Source organism: Mesoplodon densirostris, chromosome 2 (genome assembly GCF_025265405.1).
Source record: "Mesoplodon densirostris isolate mMesDen1 chromosome 2, mMesDen1 primary haplotype, whole genome shotgun sequence".
NCBI classification, from domain to species: domain Eukaryota; kingdom Metazoa; phylum Chordata; class Mammalia; order Artiodactyla; family Ziphiidae; genus Mesoplodon; species Mesoplodon densirostris.
In genome coordinates, this window is record NC_082662.1 from 126,579,337 (window position 1) to 126,596,735 (window position 17,399).

A 17,399-nucleotide genomic window follows, 5' to 3' on the forward strand; every position below is an offset into this window, starting at 1 on the left:
TACACATTTTTAATGAGATTTGTTAAAATAAAAGATGCAAATAAAGACTATACTGCCTAGTGAACTTGTTTATTTTTCCCAAGCAAAGACAGTTCCCTATGCCACTAATGCCCTAATTAAAAAAATAAAACATATTGTGGTTGGAGAGCCATAATATAATGACAAACTCTGAGATCTTAGTTGGGATGCCGTAGGAGCTGGCTGACTGGCAGGTCTCTTGCTTTTCCCTTCTTTGTTTCCCAAGAAGGAATTTTTTTAAGACAAAAAGAAAAAAAGTTAAGCAACCAACTATAATAAAATGAGATGGAAAATAACTTTATAAATATAATATTCTGAGGAGCCAGAATAGGGAAAATTGCAATAGGGAAATGTGTCCTTTTAGATTTATCTGAAGAGCTTTGAATATCACTCTAAAGACCTCAGATTTTATTCTGTAGACATGATGAGGCATCAAAAGTGCAAAGAGGTAATCATATTGGTAGTTTAGAAAGTTAGCTATGAAGGGTTCCCTGGTGGCCTAGAGGTTAGAATTCCAGGCTTTCACTGCCATGGCCCAGGTTCAATCCCTGGTCGGGGAACTGAGATTCCACAAGCCATGTAGTGCAGCCAAAAAAAAAAAAGAAAGAAAGTTAACTGTGAAAGCCAGAAGGAGGGGATTGTGAGACAGGTTAGGGCCCAGAAGTAGGGAAAAGAGTCAGGAGGTTTTACAGCCCAAGAGAGAGATGAATAGGTCCTGAATGAGGGCAATGGCCATGAAAATTGGGAAAGCAGATGGATTATTCCAGAGATATTCAAAGGTAAAAGCAGAAGGAATAGGTGATTTGTTGAAATGAGTGGGGCTAGGAGGAGAGAGCTGTGAAAGGTGAAGTCAAAATTTCTGGATTAGGTAGTGTTTTAGTTTCCCATGATTGCTCTAAAAAATTATCACAAATCTAGTGTCTTAAACAACACAAATTTATTGTCTTACCGTTCTGGAGGTCAGAAGCCTGACATGGGTCTCATTTGGCTAAAATCAAGGTGTTATAGGGCTGCATTCGTTTCTGGAGGCTCTAAGGAAGAATCTATTTCCTTGCTTTTCCCAGTTTCCAGGATGCCTGCATCCCTAGGCTCATGGCCACCTTTTTCTGTGTTCAAATCCGGCAATGGCACACTGAGTCCTTCTCTCTTTGCATATCTGACCCTTCCATCGTCACATCTCTCTCTGACCATAGTCAGGAAAGATTCTCCACTTAGGAAGGGTTCTCCACGTTTTAAGGATTCATGAGATTAGACAGGGCCCACCTGGAGAGTCCAATCTTCCCATCTCTAAGTCTGTAACCTTAATCACACTGGCAGAGTTCCCTTTGCCACCTAAAGGAACATATTCACAGGTTCCCAGGATTAGGTTGTAGACATGCGAAGGAGACATTATTCTGCCTATTACAGGTATCAAAGAGCAGAACTTTTCAAACGGACCCATTAGTGGGCTGTGAGATGAATTTCATAGGCTACTACCAGTATTTTTTCTTTAAAGGGGAATAGAAATTAATAGAGTACAATGTGTATACTAAGAGTATTAGTGTTCCGTGAAACTTCAGTTTAGTTTTTTATGTGTGAGTATACTGGATTGTGATATAAAATGTATTTCTTTTTCTTTCCCCACATCTTTTTTTTTTTTTTAATTCTAGAAGTCCATGATTGAGGTATTGACAGAGTTGGTTCCTTATTTATTTATTTTCTTGCGGTACGCGGGCCTCTCACTGTTGTGGCCTCTCCTGTTACATTTGGTGGTATATAGACGTCAATGCTACTCTCTTACTTTAAAATGTATTTCTTACTGAGGGTCATGGGCAAAGGTGTTTGAAAGCCATTGACTTAGACAGGAAGATGATGAGAGTGTTAAGCAAAACAGAACATAATGTTAACAGCTAACATTTATTGAGTGTTTGTCATGAGTGTGCCTATTCTAAGTCTTAACATTCATTAACTTGTGTAATCTTTCCAACTATCAATACACTAGATCCTTCCACTGTCTCCATGTTGTGAATGAGGAAATGGTGAGAGATTGAGTGTCTTGCCTAAAGTCACACAGCTAGAAAATGGTATTGCTGGGATTTAAAATCAGACAGGTCAGTTCCTAGTTCCTAAGTCTGTATATTTAACACCATTCTGCTGTGTCTAGGGTCACCCAGGGCGTGAGAAGGAAGGCAATCTTGCCCTTCTTCTTCATACTGCTACCCTGAGAACTTTGCCCATGCATAGTATCCTATTTAAAATAGTTGATGCTGGGAATTCTCTGGCAGTCCAGTGGTTAGGACTCAGTGCTCTCACTGCCAGGGCCAGGGTTTGATCCCCGGATGGGGAACTCAGATCCTGCAAGCCCTGCGCTGCGTGGCCAAAAAATTTAAAAATTAAAAAAAAAAAGGAAATGCTAATAACTGCACAGCAGAAAATAAACTTCTTACCTAACTCCAGGTATGGGTGTGTACTGGGAAAAGAAGAAGAAGGTTCTCTCAATCCAAAGTACAGCAACCTTCTCTCTACAGGCTGATAGCCTGAACTGTACCTAAGAGCCTAAGTGTAATACACATCATTAAGACTAATATGTACAAAATTAATATTGTTCCCTTAAGCAACAAAGGACTTACCAATAGATAATGTTCTTAGATATGCAATATGCCGTATATCATGAATACAAACTATATTTTATTTTGATGATAACTATTCTATTTTTTGTCGTAGCAATCAAATAACAATTAACTGATTAACCACCATTCCCTTTGCTGTGGAATTAGGGGAGAAGAGAGCTGATCCTTTCCCTTGGAGAAAGAGTAAGAAATAAAAGATATGAAATGCTCATTTTTCTTTTGTTTTTTTAAATTTTATTTATTTGGCTGTGTCAGGTCTTTAGCTGCGGCACACAGGCTCTAGAACCGTGGACTTAGTTGCCCCGCAACATGTGGGATCCCAGTTCCCCGACCAGGGCTCAAACCCATGTCCCCTGCACTGGAAGGCAGATTCTTAATCACTGTCCACCAGGGAAGTTCCTCATTTTTCTTTTTGATCAACTTTGTGTCAAAGCCTTTAAGTTAAACAAACAAACAAACAAACAAACACTTAGGGAAACTTATTTCCCCATCCATAAAAAGAAGGTAATAATAACTATCTCAGAATGTGAGAATTTGATGAGATGATGTACATGAAAATTGTTTTGCAAGCTATAAGGTGCTAAGGTGTGAATTAACTATATTTGTGATTTTATTTGTTTATCAAACATTGATATAATACTTAATACAAGCCTAACATTGTTTTAAGTGCTTTGCAAATATTAGTTTATCTAATGCTGATAAAACCTCTATGAGGGAATTCCCTGGAGATCCAGTGGTTAGGGCTCTGCGCTTCCGTTGCAGGGGGCACAGGTTTGATCCCTGGTCAGGGAACTAAGATCCCTGCATGCTGCATGGCGCAGCCAAAGAAAGAAAGAAAGACAACTTTATAAGTGTCTCTTATTATTCTCATTTCATAGATGAGGAAACTGGGAGCTCCCTGGTAGCTTAGTGGTTAGGATTCTGGGCTTTCACTCCTGTGGCCCAGGTTCAATCCCTGGTCGGGGGGAGATCCTGCAACCTGTGAGGCCAAAAAAAAAAAAAAAAAAAAAGATGAGGAAACAGGCATGGAAAGGTTAAGAAATTTGCTTCCCCGCATAAAGCTAGTAAGAAAGGGAAAAGGGTTCTACCTCTAGCAGCCTGGCTCAACTCTGTGCCCTGAACCACTCTGCTATATTGCATCTATTAGGAATATTAGGATGGAAATTTTGCCCACATGTCAAAGGAATCAGGAAGGTGGAAGTCAAATGAGGTCTCTAGCTTCTAATCTAACTATTGTCATCTCTCTACTTCTTTCCATTTTGTTTGTTATCGAGTCTATGCAAGACTTTGCTCCTGGTGGTAACACTGACGTTAAACCTTGAAAACCAGATTATTATTTATCACTCTGATTAACCTCATACTTTTGATGTTCCCTTCTCTTTATAATGTTTCCTTTCATTATACAGTATCTTCTTATCTACTTCCTTACATTATAAAAAGACTGACATTTATTCAGTGGAAAACTATGGAGGAAACCAGAAAACATGACCATCATGCAAACTTCAGATTATATACAAACAATGTGTGATTCCGTTTTGAAGTGAAATATGTAATATTAACTCTCAAGGATGCTCAAAAGATTTTTTAATGGGTAGGGGGTTCTCAGGCTTCTAGGGTACAGAGCCCAATCTACCTTCTGGTAAGCTGTCCGTATCCCAGTAATGTGTCTTCTACCCCAGAGTCAAGTGTAACTCTTTCCCAGGACTTAGACTTTGTTGAAGGTATAAAATAGCAAAATTTGTTTGGACATGTGGGAATGAGAGCTAGAGATGAACAGTTGAAAATAGTTGGTAAAACAAGGATAAAGAAACTGAGAAAACTGTGTTGATTCTGGCAACAAAAAATCAGGAAGGGATGGCTGTTAACATGAAGGCTATGAAGGAAAGAGAAAAGAGAAGAAAGGGTAAGAGTGAAGGAGCCTCTATGATAATATGAGATTCTGTTGGTGGAAGCATTTGGTCACGGGGAAAACCCTAAACAAACACTATGTGACTGTCAATGTCCTATTTTTGAATTAGGAAACATTAATTGAGCACATATTAAGTGCTGCTAGCTGCTTGGAATACAAAGACAAATATGGCCAGTCTATCTAGTGAAAACATGTTTTACATACAAAGCGTGGCTGGTTTGAATTTTGAGTGTATTTCACAGACTATTAAATAAGTCCAAGAGTGCACCTTTATGTTACCTGTAGCAGGCACTCTATGAATATTTATCGAATTGAAATATTAGTGATGGATAGGACCTGCTAACTACTGATGCATTCATTCAACAAAATGTTTTATTGTGGTTAAATATGCATAACATAAAATTTACCAGTTGACCATTTTTAAGTGTTCAGTGACATTAAAAACAATTCACAATGTTGTACAACCATCACCCCCATCCATCTCCAGAAGTTTTTCATCATCTCAAACATAAACCCTGTACCCGTTAAACAATAACTCCCCATCCCCCCATTCAACAGATTTTTATGTATTCCTTCATTCAAAAAATATTTATTGAGCACCTATAATTCAGCCCGATTCTCCTCATTGTGGGAGGTCTGTGTTACAGAATGAACAGGACAGATGTGTTCTGCACTCCCGCAGATACAATCTAGGGAAGGAGGCTAGCAGGAGAGTAACAACAGGTGGGGGGCTAACACCGCTCCCCACTCAGCGGACCCTTTGCATTGGCAGTGCTCCTTTGAGGTAGGTCTGTATTACAAACAAGTGTTAGGACAAGGGAGGTGCGACCGCCATGGGGGATAAAGCTCAGTCTGGAGGATAGAACTTGGTCAGGGCATCAGGATTACGTTGAGACCTGAAACTTGAGTGGGGTTAGCCAGGCCAAGAGTTTTCCCAGCACAGGGAAGGACACCGAGGCTGGCCCTGGGAACAGATGGGTCCCGCCAGGCTGATGAAGTACGGAGAAACCCGAGGTAAGGCTGCAGAGGCGGCAGGAGCCACCTCCTGCAGGGCTCGGGAGGGTTCCCCGCTCTATCTCCAGGGCAGCGGTAAGCCACTCAGGTGCTTTAAACTGGGCCTTAAAAAGATTCACCATTCTTGTGAATTGTAAATGAATGATTCACTTCCCTGCAGCTCTTTATTATCATGCTGATGGAAAGTACTGCTAACTTGGAACACCTGTGATAGAAAAACTACTAGTATTTACATTGTAAAATCTTTCTGTACTTGTGTTCGAAAGTTCCTGTTCTGGGAATTCACAATTAAGTAAATGATATAACCTGACTCAAGGTCTGATGAAAGATAAAACTAGAAATTAGTTTCATTTTGCACCCCAACAAACCTCCCCTAGGTTGGGAAAAAATCATATCACCTTTCAGATACCCACAAAGTGTGAGCCTAAAACATAACTGGCCGCCATCTCTCAACTTGGGGATTTGTGTCAACTCCCTCAGTTCCTCCTGGACAAATGTAAATTAAGATTCTGTTTACAAAGTGCTTAATTAGCTTGCCTAGGCAAAATTATCAATCATAATTTGAGAGTGAATTTGCTTCAAACTCATCTGTTGTAGGACTGCTGGCCTGCTCTACTATTTATGTAATAAAGGCCAGGTTCAGAATTTCAGTTTCTGGTGGGGAAAACATGGATAAGGTAAGCACCTCTGAGGTGAAACTCCATTCGGCACCGTTAGATTGTGCTGCTCTTAGCCGACAGGGCCTCAATATCCATCCCAGGTGGATGGCGAGCTAATTCATCACCACTGGATGGGCAGTCAGTGACTTTGTCTTCACATTTTAAAGCACTGCACTCTTTTTTTTAGTGTCTTATCAGTTTTAATATTTTAATTTTTTTACAATAATAACAATGCTTCCACAGAAGTAAGGTGAATAAGGCACCTGGTTATCTTTTTCCTTTAGCAAGAATGGTGCTTGTGAACTTTGTGCACAGATAAGCATTCAAGAGTCAAGAATCCCTCTGGACTATTTGTTTAAATATGACTTTACTCCAGGAGAAAGATGAACTGAGCGTGGTTTCAACGCCCAATCAGAAGAGGGGTAGCTTATTAACCCAGCCAATACCAAGATCTTATTCCTAGAGCTATCAAACTTAAATCGTAAAGACTCAAGAAACACTATGTTATTACCACTCAATTTCAGATTGAGATAGGTAGATAAAAACTTCCCCCTTCTTTTTTTCCCAAAAGTCTATGTTTCATAAGTAAGTAATAATTACATGTATACCATACATTGACATTTTATAGTTTAGTATTTTCACGTATGTGACTTTCGCCTCTCAGGGGTAGATAGGACATTATCATTTTATTTTATTTTTAATTGAAGTATAGTTGATTTACAATGTTGTGTTAATTTCTGCTATACAGAAAAGGGACTCAGTTATACACATACATACATTCTTTTTTATATTCTTTTCCATTATGATTTATCACAGGATATTGAATATAGTTCCCTGTGCTATACATTAGGACCTTGTTGTTTATCCATTCTAAATGTAACAGTTTGCATCTACCAACACCAGACTCCCAGTCTACTCCCTCCCTTCCCCCCCTCCCCCTTGGCAATCACAAGTCTGTTTTCTATGTCTATGAATCTGTTTCTGTTTTGTAGATAGGTTCATTTGTGCCATATTTTAGATTCCACATATAAGTGATATCATATGGTATTTGTCTTTCTCTTTCTGACTTACTTCACTTAGTATGATAATCTCTAGTTCCATCCATGTTGCTGCAAATGGCATTATTTCATTCTTTTTATGGCTGAGTAGTATTCCAATGTATAAATGTACCACATCTTCTTTATCCATTCCTCCATCGATGGACATTTAGGTTGTTTCCATGTTTTGGCTATTGTGAATAGTGCTGCTATGAACATAGGGGTGCGTGTATCTTTTTGAATTATAGTTTTGTCTAGGTATACTCCCAGGAGTGGGATTGCTGGATCATATGGTAATTCTATTTTTAGTGTTCTGAGGAACTTCCATACTGTTTTCCATAGTGGCTGTACCAATTTATATTCCCAGCAACAGTGTAGAAGCGTCCCCTTTTCTCCACACCCTCTCCAGCATTTGTTATTTGTAGACTTTAATGATGATCATTCTTTTTTTTTTTTTTTTTTTGCGGTATGCGGGCCTCTCACTGTTGTGGCCTCCCCCGTTGCGGAGCACAGGCTCCGGACACGCAGGCTCCGGACGCGCAGGCTCAGCGGCCATGGCTCACGGGCCCAGCCGCTCCGCGGCATATGGGATCCTCCCAGACCGGGGCACGAACCCGTATCCCCTGCATCGGCAGGCGGACTCTCAACCACTTGCGCCACCAGGGAGGCCCTAATGATGATCATTCTGACTGGTGTGAGGTGATACCTCATTGTGGTTTTGATTTGCATTTCTCTAATGATTAGTGATGTTGGGCATCTTTTCATGTGTCTACTGGCCATCTGTAAGGACATTATCATTTTATAGGTTAAGAGGCTGAAGTTGAAGGAAGGAAGCAACTTTGCCTAAGGTACCTGGCTTGTGAGAGATATAGCCATTTGCTGAGCTATGCCTATCTACAAAGGCTCATTTATTCCACATGTCACATGTCCTGAATGCTTACCTCTCAGGCTAATCTAAGAACATAAAATGAACTAGACATACAGCAGTGTCCCCTTGAGAAGGTCAGTCAGTAGGAGACAGACACAGAAACAGGTCATCATAAAACCATGGGGCAAGAATAGCACTGGAGATTTTGGAAGCTCTGGGGAGGCATACCTAATACAGTAAAATGTGAGAGGGATTGGTGCTGGCAATCAGGAAGATCTTCTTGGAGGAGGTGACACCTATACTGAATCTTAAACAGATTAGAATAAGCAAGTCCTAGCCTTATACAATCTCATTATTACTGTGAGGATGAGATAATGATATAATATTTATATGTGTAATATATAATAAGTAACTAAGAAATGATGCAATGACGCAGCTAGGCAGTGAATCAGGGAGATGACCTGTAGAAAATACAGCATCATTACTTTTTGCTAAGAAACAAAAAGTTGTAAAGACTCTCATACATGCATTTTCTGTCTTTGTCTCTGTCCCTCCATGTGGTCCTGTAACTGGGCCACCTCTTGACAGTTAAGCTCTACCTATCAAGGCTGCCTGCTTTCCTCCCACACATCACCTCCCCTTGGATTACAAATTTCCTGTTGTGATCCTGTACTCTTCAAAAGTCTCCTGGATATTCAGCTTAACCCTGTTTCAGTGGTATAAATAAGTAGAGGCAATTGGAACAAGTTTCCAGGCCTGACATGTTGCTAAGATTTTCTTTGGTTCTATGACTTAATTCATGTGTCTCTTAATCTGTTTGTGACCATTTTTGGGGTGAGTGGGATGAAAGGAACGGGTTAGAGGTTGAATGCTTTATGTATACTTGTCCCAAAAGCCCCCAAAGCTAGGCATTGCACTTCTCCCGCTTAGTAAAGACTGTGCCCCCTCCCACAAAATATTCCATCTCCATTCTAATGTCAGCACTGTTTAGAAAAGTAACCCAATAGTTATATTTACCAAGACTGCATGGTCATGTCAGAGTCCAAATAAACATCACTGTCATTTAAGAAAACCCTCAGAATCTTAAGTGATCTTTCTTCACAGATCCTTTACTCTTCTCAAGACTATACAAACCCATTTGACCTTGTCAGAGTGGCCTTCATCCCTTCTCACTTGAAATAGCCTCCTACCTGGTCTTCTCGTCCATGCTCGCTTCAAGACTCTCCAGCCAGGGCTTACAAACAGATGGATGAAGACAGTTTTTTTGGCCTGCATAGTGTCGGCCACCTCCAAAATTCAGGGGATGTCATAGAAAAATGAAGATTTCCCATGTCCCTTAAAAATGGGAAACCTGGCAATCCTGAGTCCTGTTCCCACATGGTCATAGAGTCATAAGGACCCTTTAAATAGGGTCCTTCACTCTAGTTCTCTGAAATCTTCATCACTCCCAAGGTGCCCCTGACCTGAGACCAAGTGACACTTAACGTGTCTCATCATGATTGCAGTTTTTCTTACACCTGGATCTCTTCATTCATTTATATATCCTGCCTAGAACCTGTAGGCATGTGAGTTTTCCATACTCTTCTGCCTTACATGATCTTTCTAAAATTTGGACCCGATCATGCCACTTCTCATATTAAATTTTTTTAGTGCCCTCACTCTGCAACTTCTAGCTTGGCTGGGTTCTTTTCAATCTGCCTCTTTGTCCCCTATAACCATTCCCTACCTTTACCCCTACCCTTGTTCATGCCCCCTTCCCCCAAACTTTATACTCCAGCCATACTGAATTCTAGCTATAGCAATGATTCTCACCTCTGTGCATTTGCAGAGGCTGTTCCTACTGCCTGGAATGTCCTTCCTTCTCTCTCAACCTCCTCAATTTTGAAGAGTCAACCTTTTCAAGTGCCTTTCCCCCCAAGAAACCCCCTAACCCATTTCCCAAACTGAATACACACCACTATCGTAGCACTCTCATAATATGCTACTCTTGTAATATAACTGTTGGCTGTCTCTTTCTCCTATACTATACACTATGAAATCTTGCTGGAATTAGAACATGTCAGTTCTGACTTTGAAACTCTATCACTGGTGTAAGAAAGAGTCTGGGCATGGAAGTCAGGCAGCCCTGAATTGTTATCTCAGCTTTACCACTTACTAAACTTGACAAGTTCCTTAATCCCTCTGTTTCTCAGTTTCCATATCTATAAATTGAGACGAATAATTCCCACTTTATGAGATTACTATGAGGATTAGAGATACTTTTTATAAAATGCCTAGCACAGTGGCTGGTACATAGCAGGCACTCAATAACTGGCAGTTGATATCACAAATAAATGAATCAGGACAAAATACAGCAGACTTAAAAGATAGCCCAACTAGGGCTTCCCTGGTGGCGCAGTGGTTGAGAGTCCGCCTGCCGACGCAGGGGACATGGGTTTGTGCCCCGGTCCGGGAAGATCCCACATGCCGCGGAGCGGCTGGGCCCGTGAGCCATGGCCGCTGAGCCTGCGCGACCGGAGCCTGTGCTCCGCAATGTGAGAGGCCACAACAGTGAGAGGCCCATGTACCGCAAAAAAAAAAAAAAAGATAGCCCAACTAAAGTGTGCTTGGGGGCTTCCCTGGTGGCACAGTAGTTAAGAATCTGCCTGCCAATGCAGGGGACACAGGTTCGAGCCCTAGTCCAGGAAGATCCCACATGCTGCAGCGCAACTAAGCCCGTGCACTACGACTACTGAGTCCGTGAGACACAACTACTGAGCCCATGTACCACATCTACTGAAGCCTGTGCGCCTATAGCCCGTGCTCTGCAGCAAGAGAAGTCACTGCAATGAGAAGCCCGTGCACCGCAACAAAGAGTAGCCCCCGCTCACCGCAACTAGAGAAGCCCATGCACAGCAACAAAGACCCGGTGCAGCCAAAAATAAATAAATAAATAAAATTAATTTAAAAAAATAAAGTGTGCTTGGGTGGACCAAAGTGAAAGCAGTGAAAAGAAGGAAAGGTTATATAGACACAGAGTATACACACAGTATCTAGGCAATTAAGACAGTGCAGAAGGTGCTTTTAGTTTGATTTTTCCCCTAAACACCTGACAGCTTTTTAAAAAATTGAGATATAACTGACATATAACATTATCTTAGTTTCAGATGTACAGCATAATGATTCAATATTAGTTTATATATTTGATATTTGTATGCAAAATTATCACCACAGTAGGTCTAGCTAACATCCATCACCATGCGTAGTTAAAAAAAACTTTTTTCTTGTCATGAGAACTTTTAAGATCTACTCTCTTAGCAACTTTCAAATATATAATACAGTATTATTAACTATGGTCACCATGCTATGTATTACATCCCCAGGACTTATTTTCTTGACAGCTTTTTTTTCAAAAAGATTTATTTATAATTTATTTATTTATTTTATTTACTTTTGGCTGCAAAAGGTCTTAGTTGCAGCACGTGGGATCTTCGTTGAGGCCCACGGGCTCTTCTCTAGTTGTGGCACCCAGGATCCAGGGTCCATGGGCTCTGTAGTTGTGGTGCATGGCTTCCAGAGCGCATGGACTCTGTAGTCTGCAGCACTCGGGCTCTCTAGTTGAGGTGCGCAAGCTCAGTAGTTGTGACGCGTGGGCTTAGTTGCTCTGCAGCATATGGGATCCTAGTTCCCTGAGCAGGGATCAAACCTGCGCCCCCTGCTTTGTAAGGAGGATTCTTTACCACTGGACCACCAGGGAAGTCCCTTCTTGACAGCTTTTAATGAAAGACTTATTTAATTATCATCTGGCAGAGGTCTGCAAATGATAGGCAGCTCTGTATATAGAATAATGAATATAAGATAATCTTAGCGAATTACTGCTTACTTGCAAATGTCATACAACTGACTTCTTGAAGGTGTATGTGAGGTTTTGTTTTGTTTTCGCATTTGTGAATGTTTGTGGGTGGGCAAGCATGTGTACAGACCTATACCATGGGAACCCTATAGACAGTGGCTCAGCGAATGGTCAACATGGCTGGATCCCCATGTAGCTGTACCAGTGTCCCATAGCCTCCTGGTTATAGCTTGTATTTATGTCCAAACTGTAAGCTCCTGGAGGTCTGGGACTGTGTCATTCATATTTGTTTTCCCTGAACATAGTACACTACTTGGTACGTAGTAAGTGTTCAGTAAATATTTGTTAAGTAGATAAAAGGATGAATTGGGAGTTGACTATGTGTGTATATATCTATAAATGTATGATACACACACACACACACACACACACACACTTTTACTCTAATTCCAGCTTTCCATATAGTCTGGCTGTTGAGCCACATATAGACTAGGGCTGTTCCCTTGGTGTAAGTTGTACTTTCAAAGCAGTCTATAACAGCAGTGTCCCAAAGAACTTTCTGTGATGATGGAAACATTCTATTCTGCATTGTCCAGTATGAGACCAATGGCTATGAAACATTTGGAATGTGGTTATGTGACTGAGGGATTGAATTTTTAATTTTATTTAATTTTAATTAATTTTAATTAAAATAGCTACCTGTGGCAACTGTATTGGTTAATGCTGGTAAATAATCTCCTATGTGTCATCTCTATGTGCTTTTCCAGATCATAGTCAACTGATAGATTCTGGATGATACTTTTGCATGGTACTTATGTCTGGAGTTGGAAGGCTTTCTTAATAGTCTAATACCACCTTCTAAATAAAGTAAAAAAATATTTGTTGAGCATCTGGTGCTTGGCAATATCGCTGGAGTTATGGAGAATATGAAGTCCCTGCCTTTGTGTTGTCACTATCTAACAAAGAAATGGATAAGGAAAGATGGAGCATTAAAATAGAGAAATAGACTACACAGCCTTGGGCCTGGCTCCTCTAAACATGAGTATGAAATCCATTTTTAACACAATCCTGCTTCACTAGATGGAAGCAATTGTACAGTACACTATAAATGTAGAGGGGAGGACCTGGACATGTAATTAAATCTATGGGCCATAAAAAATCTGTTCAGTAGTTCTAAGAGTTTAGTTTAGGATCACTGACGAAACTTGGTGGTGTTCACTAATGGTGTCCACAATAATAATAGCCAAGTGGAAAGCCGAGCTTGCAAAGAAATTTACTCGTTATTTATTTAGTTATTTTGCTGGTGTTATGCCAAGAAGACTCTGCTGAATAAAATTTATTATTACAGCCTCTGCTTGATTTTTTGATAACTCTCTCTTATAATCAAGAGTCCTTTAGTTCAAGTCAGGGTTGCAGTATAGTTCACACATTTTTAGAGGGTATTTTCATTTCAGAGCCCCCATCTTGTTCCCCAGTGCAGTGCCAGGCTCTCGGTGAATGTTTTGGGATTGTTTGTTTGTTTTTTGGCTGCACTGCACAGCTTGCAGGCTTGTGGGATCTTAGTTCCCTGACCAGGGATTGAACCCGGGCCCTTGGCAGTGAGAGCGTGGAGTCCTAACTACCAGACCACCAGGGAATTCCCTCTTGGTGAATGTTGATGGAAGACACTGCGCAGGTGCTGGAAAAGTCAAGTTCCTCTCCTTGCCCTCAAGGAACTTAGACTAACTTCGAGACAGATAATTATGTCGCAAGTAGAAGGTGAGAGTTTATGAGGTAATAATCCCTTTAGTCTTTCATCTCATTCTTGGCTGTTTGGCTCAGGATGGTCTAAATATTTTCTTCACCTTTTTTTGTTAGGTACTGTGATACTGGCCAGTCACCAGTAATGTGTGATAGTGTGCACTTTCTATAAACTCCTCATTGCTCAACCTGCCTCGATATAAGTTTTGGTAAGTGTTAATTAGTCTTCACCTCGTAAATATTTTAATTATCAGAAAAGCCCTGATATCTTACTATTAACTACATTATTCTAGTTTTCCTGCAGCTTTCTAATGGGCACATCTTATTCTACAGAAGCTATATAATTTATGTGAAGACAGAGATTCATAACATCAAAGATGAGATGATTCAAACAGTAACCATTTACTTTATTTATTGCCACAGAAATAAAGTTTATTGGAAAACCCATCACGAAATTATTTTTCCTCTATGAAAATACTCAATATAAGAAATGGGATCTAGGAAGCAACATGACAAACAAAATACAGTGTGGGGAATTCCCTGGAGGTCCAGTGGTTATGACTTTACGCTCTCACTGCTGAGGGCCTGGGTTCTATCCCTGGTCGGGAAACTAAAATCCCACAAGCTGTGCAGCCAGAAAAAACAGACAAACAAACAAATAGTCTGAGGTCTTATAGATATCAATACTTTTGATAATAGATGACATTCATCTGCCCAAATGAACCAAATGCTTAGCCAAATAATCATTAAAATTTCTTGATTTTCTTTCCATTAAGATGAAAGGTAGGTTGTGCATATCTAGGCCGTCTGGTCTGCCTCAATATCTGATAAACTACTGAGGCAAGTGAATGCTGAATAGATAGCTTCAGTGTTATCTCCAGGCACTGAGCGAGGCAGTCATCGGTCAGTGGCAGCTTGGGATGCAGGGCTCACAGCAGGGCTGAGTGAAGGTTGTGAGGTTGAGGGTCTCCAGGCCTAGGGTAGGCTGGGACGAGTTGAGCACGAAGCAGGCGGGCACACAGGGCCGAGGAATGTGGCATGGTGGGGGACAGCTGTCATAGCAGGTTGGCTCCAGTAACTAAACCGTGTGTGGGCAGATGCTGGGCAGGCCGACTCCACGTCGGCAGCATTTTTCAGATGAGCAGGTGGTGGTGGCAGGGCTGGTGTGGACACTGCGGCAGTAATGGGAAGCACAGCAAGCCATGGCACTGGGACTCTGGTTTGCTTTTGGAGAAACCATTTACTTTAAACCTTTTAGCCTGTTGTGGTATCCAAATCTAAAGTAAATGGGAGTATTCTGTACCATTTACAATTCAAAAACTGTAATACACTAGTTCAAATTTCATGTCTACTACTTAATTATAAAATGATTTGAGACTCTAATGCAAGTTTTGAATGTAACAAGTAAAAACCTGAATATGAATAGCCAATATTTCAGAGTTCAACAGTGCTCCTCCATTGACAGTCTGGAGTCAGCAAAGAGGAAATTCATAGAAGGTTCTCCCTGGAGAGGCTCTACAAATCTTCTAGTCTGCTCTGCTTCATTTATAGAGGAGAAAACGAACATCCAGAGGAGATGGTGCAATTTGCCAAAGGTCAGACAGCTGGTTACAGTGACAGTGCCAGGCCTAGCAGTGAAGCCTGCACTCTCCTATCCAGACTTCATTTCACTTTTTCCCAGACTGACATCTCACCATGAACAATTCATTGACAATTTACAAAATATATATAGTTATAATTTCCTAAATAAGATTTAACAATCCAACTCTAGATTTTCTTAAGTTCATTAAATTGCTTGACATAGCTAATGAAGACTAATATATACTGAGCTCTTACTGTGCTTCCAGCCCTGTACTCAGAGTTTACATTATCTCACTGAATTTTCCCAACAACCTCATGAGGCAGGTATCATTTTAGACATGAGTACTCTCAGGTATAGAGAGATAAAGAGATTGTGCAAGATCACATAGCCACTATGTGGTCTAGCTGGGACTGCAACCCAGGTCTGTCTGATTTTTAACCTTGTACTTTTAACCAGAATTTGAAACATCCTCCTTTCTGATTGTGCTTTCCTGTTAGTCTATATGAAAGTGTACTTTTAATACTTCATAATTTGGAGGTACTTGTGACTCCTCATATTTTCGTAAGAAGATGGGAAAATGTATCTCAGCGTGCTTCATGCTTCTTTTATTAAATTGGGATTGTGTATACCAAAAAATAATGAATCAATGGCATACCATCTTGAGTCCATTGAATTTAGCATTCTTGTCAGTTCATGGCACTTCACTGCTAACAACCCTTCAGTTTCTCCCTTCTCACTGGAGGCAAAAGCCAAAGTCCTTAAAAAACCACTGGCAAGGCTGCCGGCAATCTGTATCTCCCCTCCTCTCCCTAACCTGCCTGATCTCCCTGCCTATCTTTCCCCTCAGGCCTACTTTTTGTTCCCTCCACCTCAAATGTTACCTTAGTTCTTAGGCTTCCCTGACCACCCCATTTATAACTGAAAATCTCCCCTGACTGCAGTACACCCTGCCTCTCTCTCCTGTTTTACATTTCCCTGCAGTACTTGTTACCGTCTCTATTTTATTTATTGGCTAACTCTAAGAGAATGAAGGCATAATTACATAGTTCACTGCTGTATTCCTAGTGCTTGTCTTAGTGCTAAAATTCCTAGTGCTAAAAAATATTTGCTGAGTGAATTATGTGACAAACTACAGATTTAGGTATGTGCCTTTGCTTCAACCTCAAAATGTTAGTTATATATTCTGAGCACCCTAACTCTCTAATGCCCTGTCATAGGTCTATTACCATGGGTAATTCACTAATCATTTTTTGCTATTGAGAATTAATTTCCCCCCTTTTTCCACTCTGTATTCTTGGTAGTCTCCAGGATTTCAAAAAGGGGGGATTTCAAGTTCCTTATAGGTCCCTCAGCAATTTAGAGAGAGTGATCTGTACTTTTACTGGTCTCCGTAGAACAGGACTATCATAACAGCATTAAAAGTATAAGAAGAAAAAACAATTATTAAAATGAAGTCACTATTTGTACTTTCAAGTGGTAAAATAAAATGTGGAATGGTAGATTTCATCTGTTTGTAAAAAGGACAAACAGTTAAGATGATGGCTGTTTGAGCATTTACAAAAACTGTTTCTCAGTTACATGTTGTCTAAGAAGGCCCAGTGTAATGAAAGAACCCTGGGGTGGGGGAAGGACCTCAGCTTCCTGGGCCATAAAATGAGCAGACTGAAGATGATCTCCAGGTTACAAAGGTCTTGGAGGCAAAGCCATGGAATTTTCTCATGCCCATCTAAAGTTATATTTCATGTTTATTATTACAACTGATTTAAGAACAATTGTTATAAATCGGTATTTAGATATACATTTTTCATAGGCTTTTTCCAGTTAAATAGAAATTGTTTTCATATCACTAATACTTAAAATTGTAAATCATATCTAAGGACACATAAACTTAAATGACCATCATAATAACTATATTTAACTCTGATTCATTACGGGACTAATTATCCAGTTTGTGAACATTTAAGCCCCCTGTAGTTCTCTTCCTATTTTGAACAAGGGCAAAGAATTTGAAAAGCTCAAATTCCAGTTTGTCACTTGTTTATAAGCTCCAAGGACATTACAACCAAGGGCTAAAATGAGTTTTGGGCACCATTTGTAAGTTCCTATTTTGGGTGCTATCCCTTCCACCTTC

At 40.4% G+C, this 17,399-nt stretch overlaps 1 protein-coding gene across 1 annotated transcript; it reads right to left on the bottom strand.

Annotated features, from left to right (window-relative positions):
• Positions 1–14,590: 14,590 nt before the first annotated feature.
• Positions 14,591–14,890, bottom strand: LOC132476056 (keratin-associated protein 3-3-like). Its single transcript, XM_060077762.1, is given in 1 exon segment — positions 14,591–14,890. A coding segment is annotated over 1 exon segment (300 nt).
• Between the last annotated feature and the right edge of the window lie 2,509 nt (positions 14,891–17,399).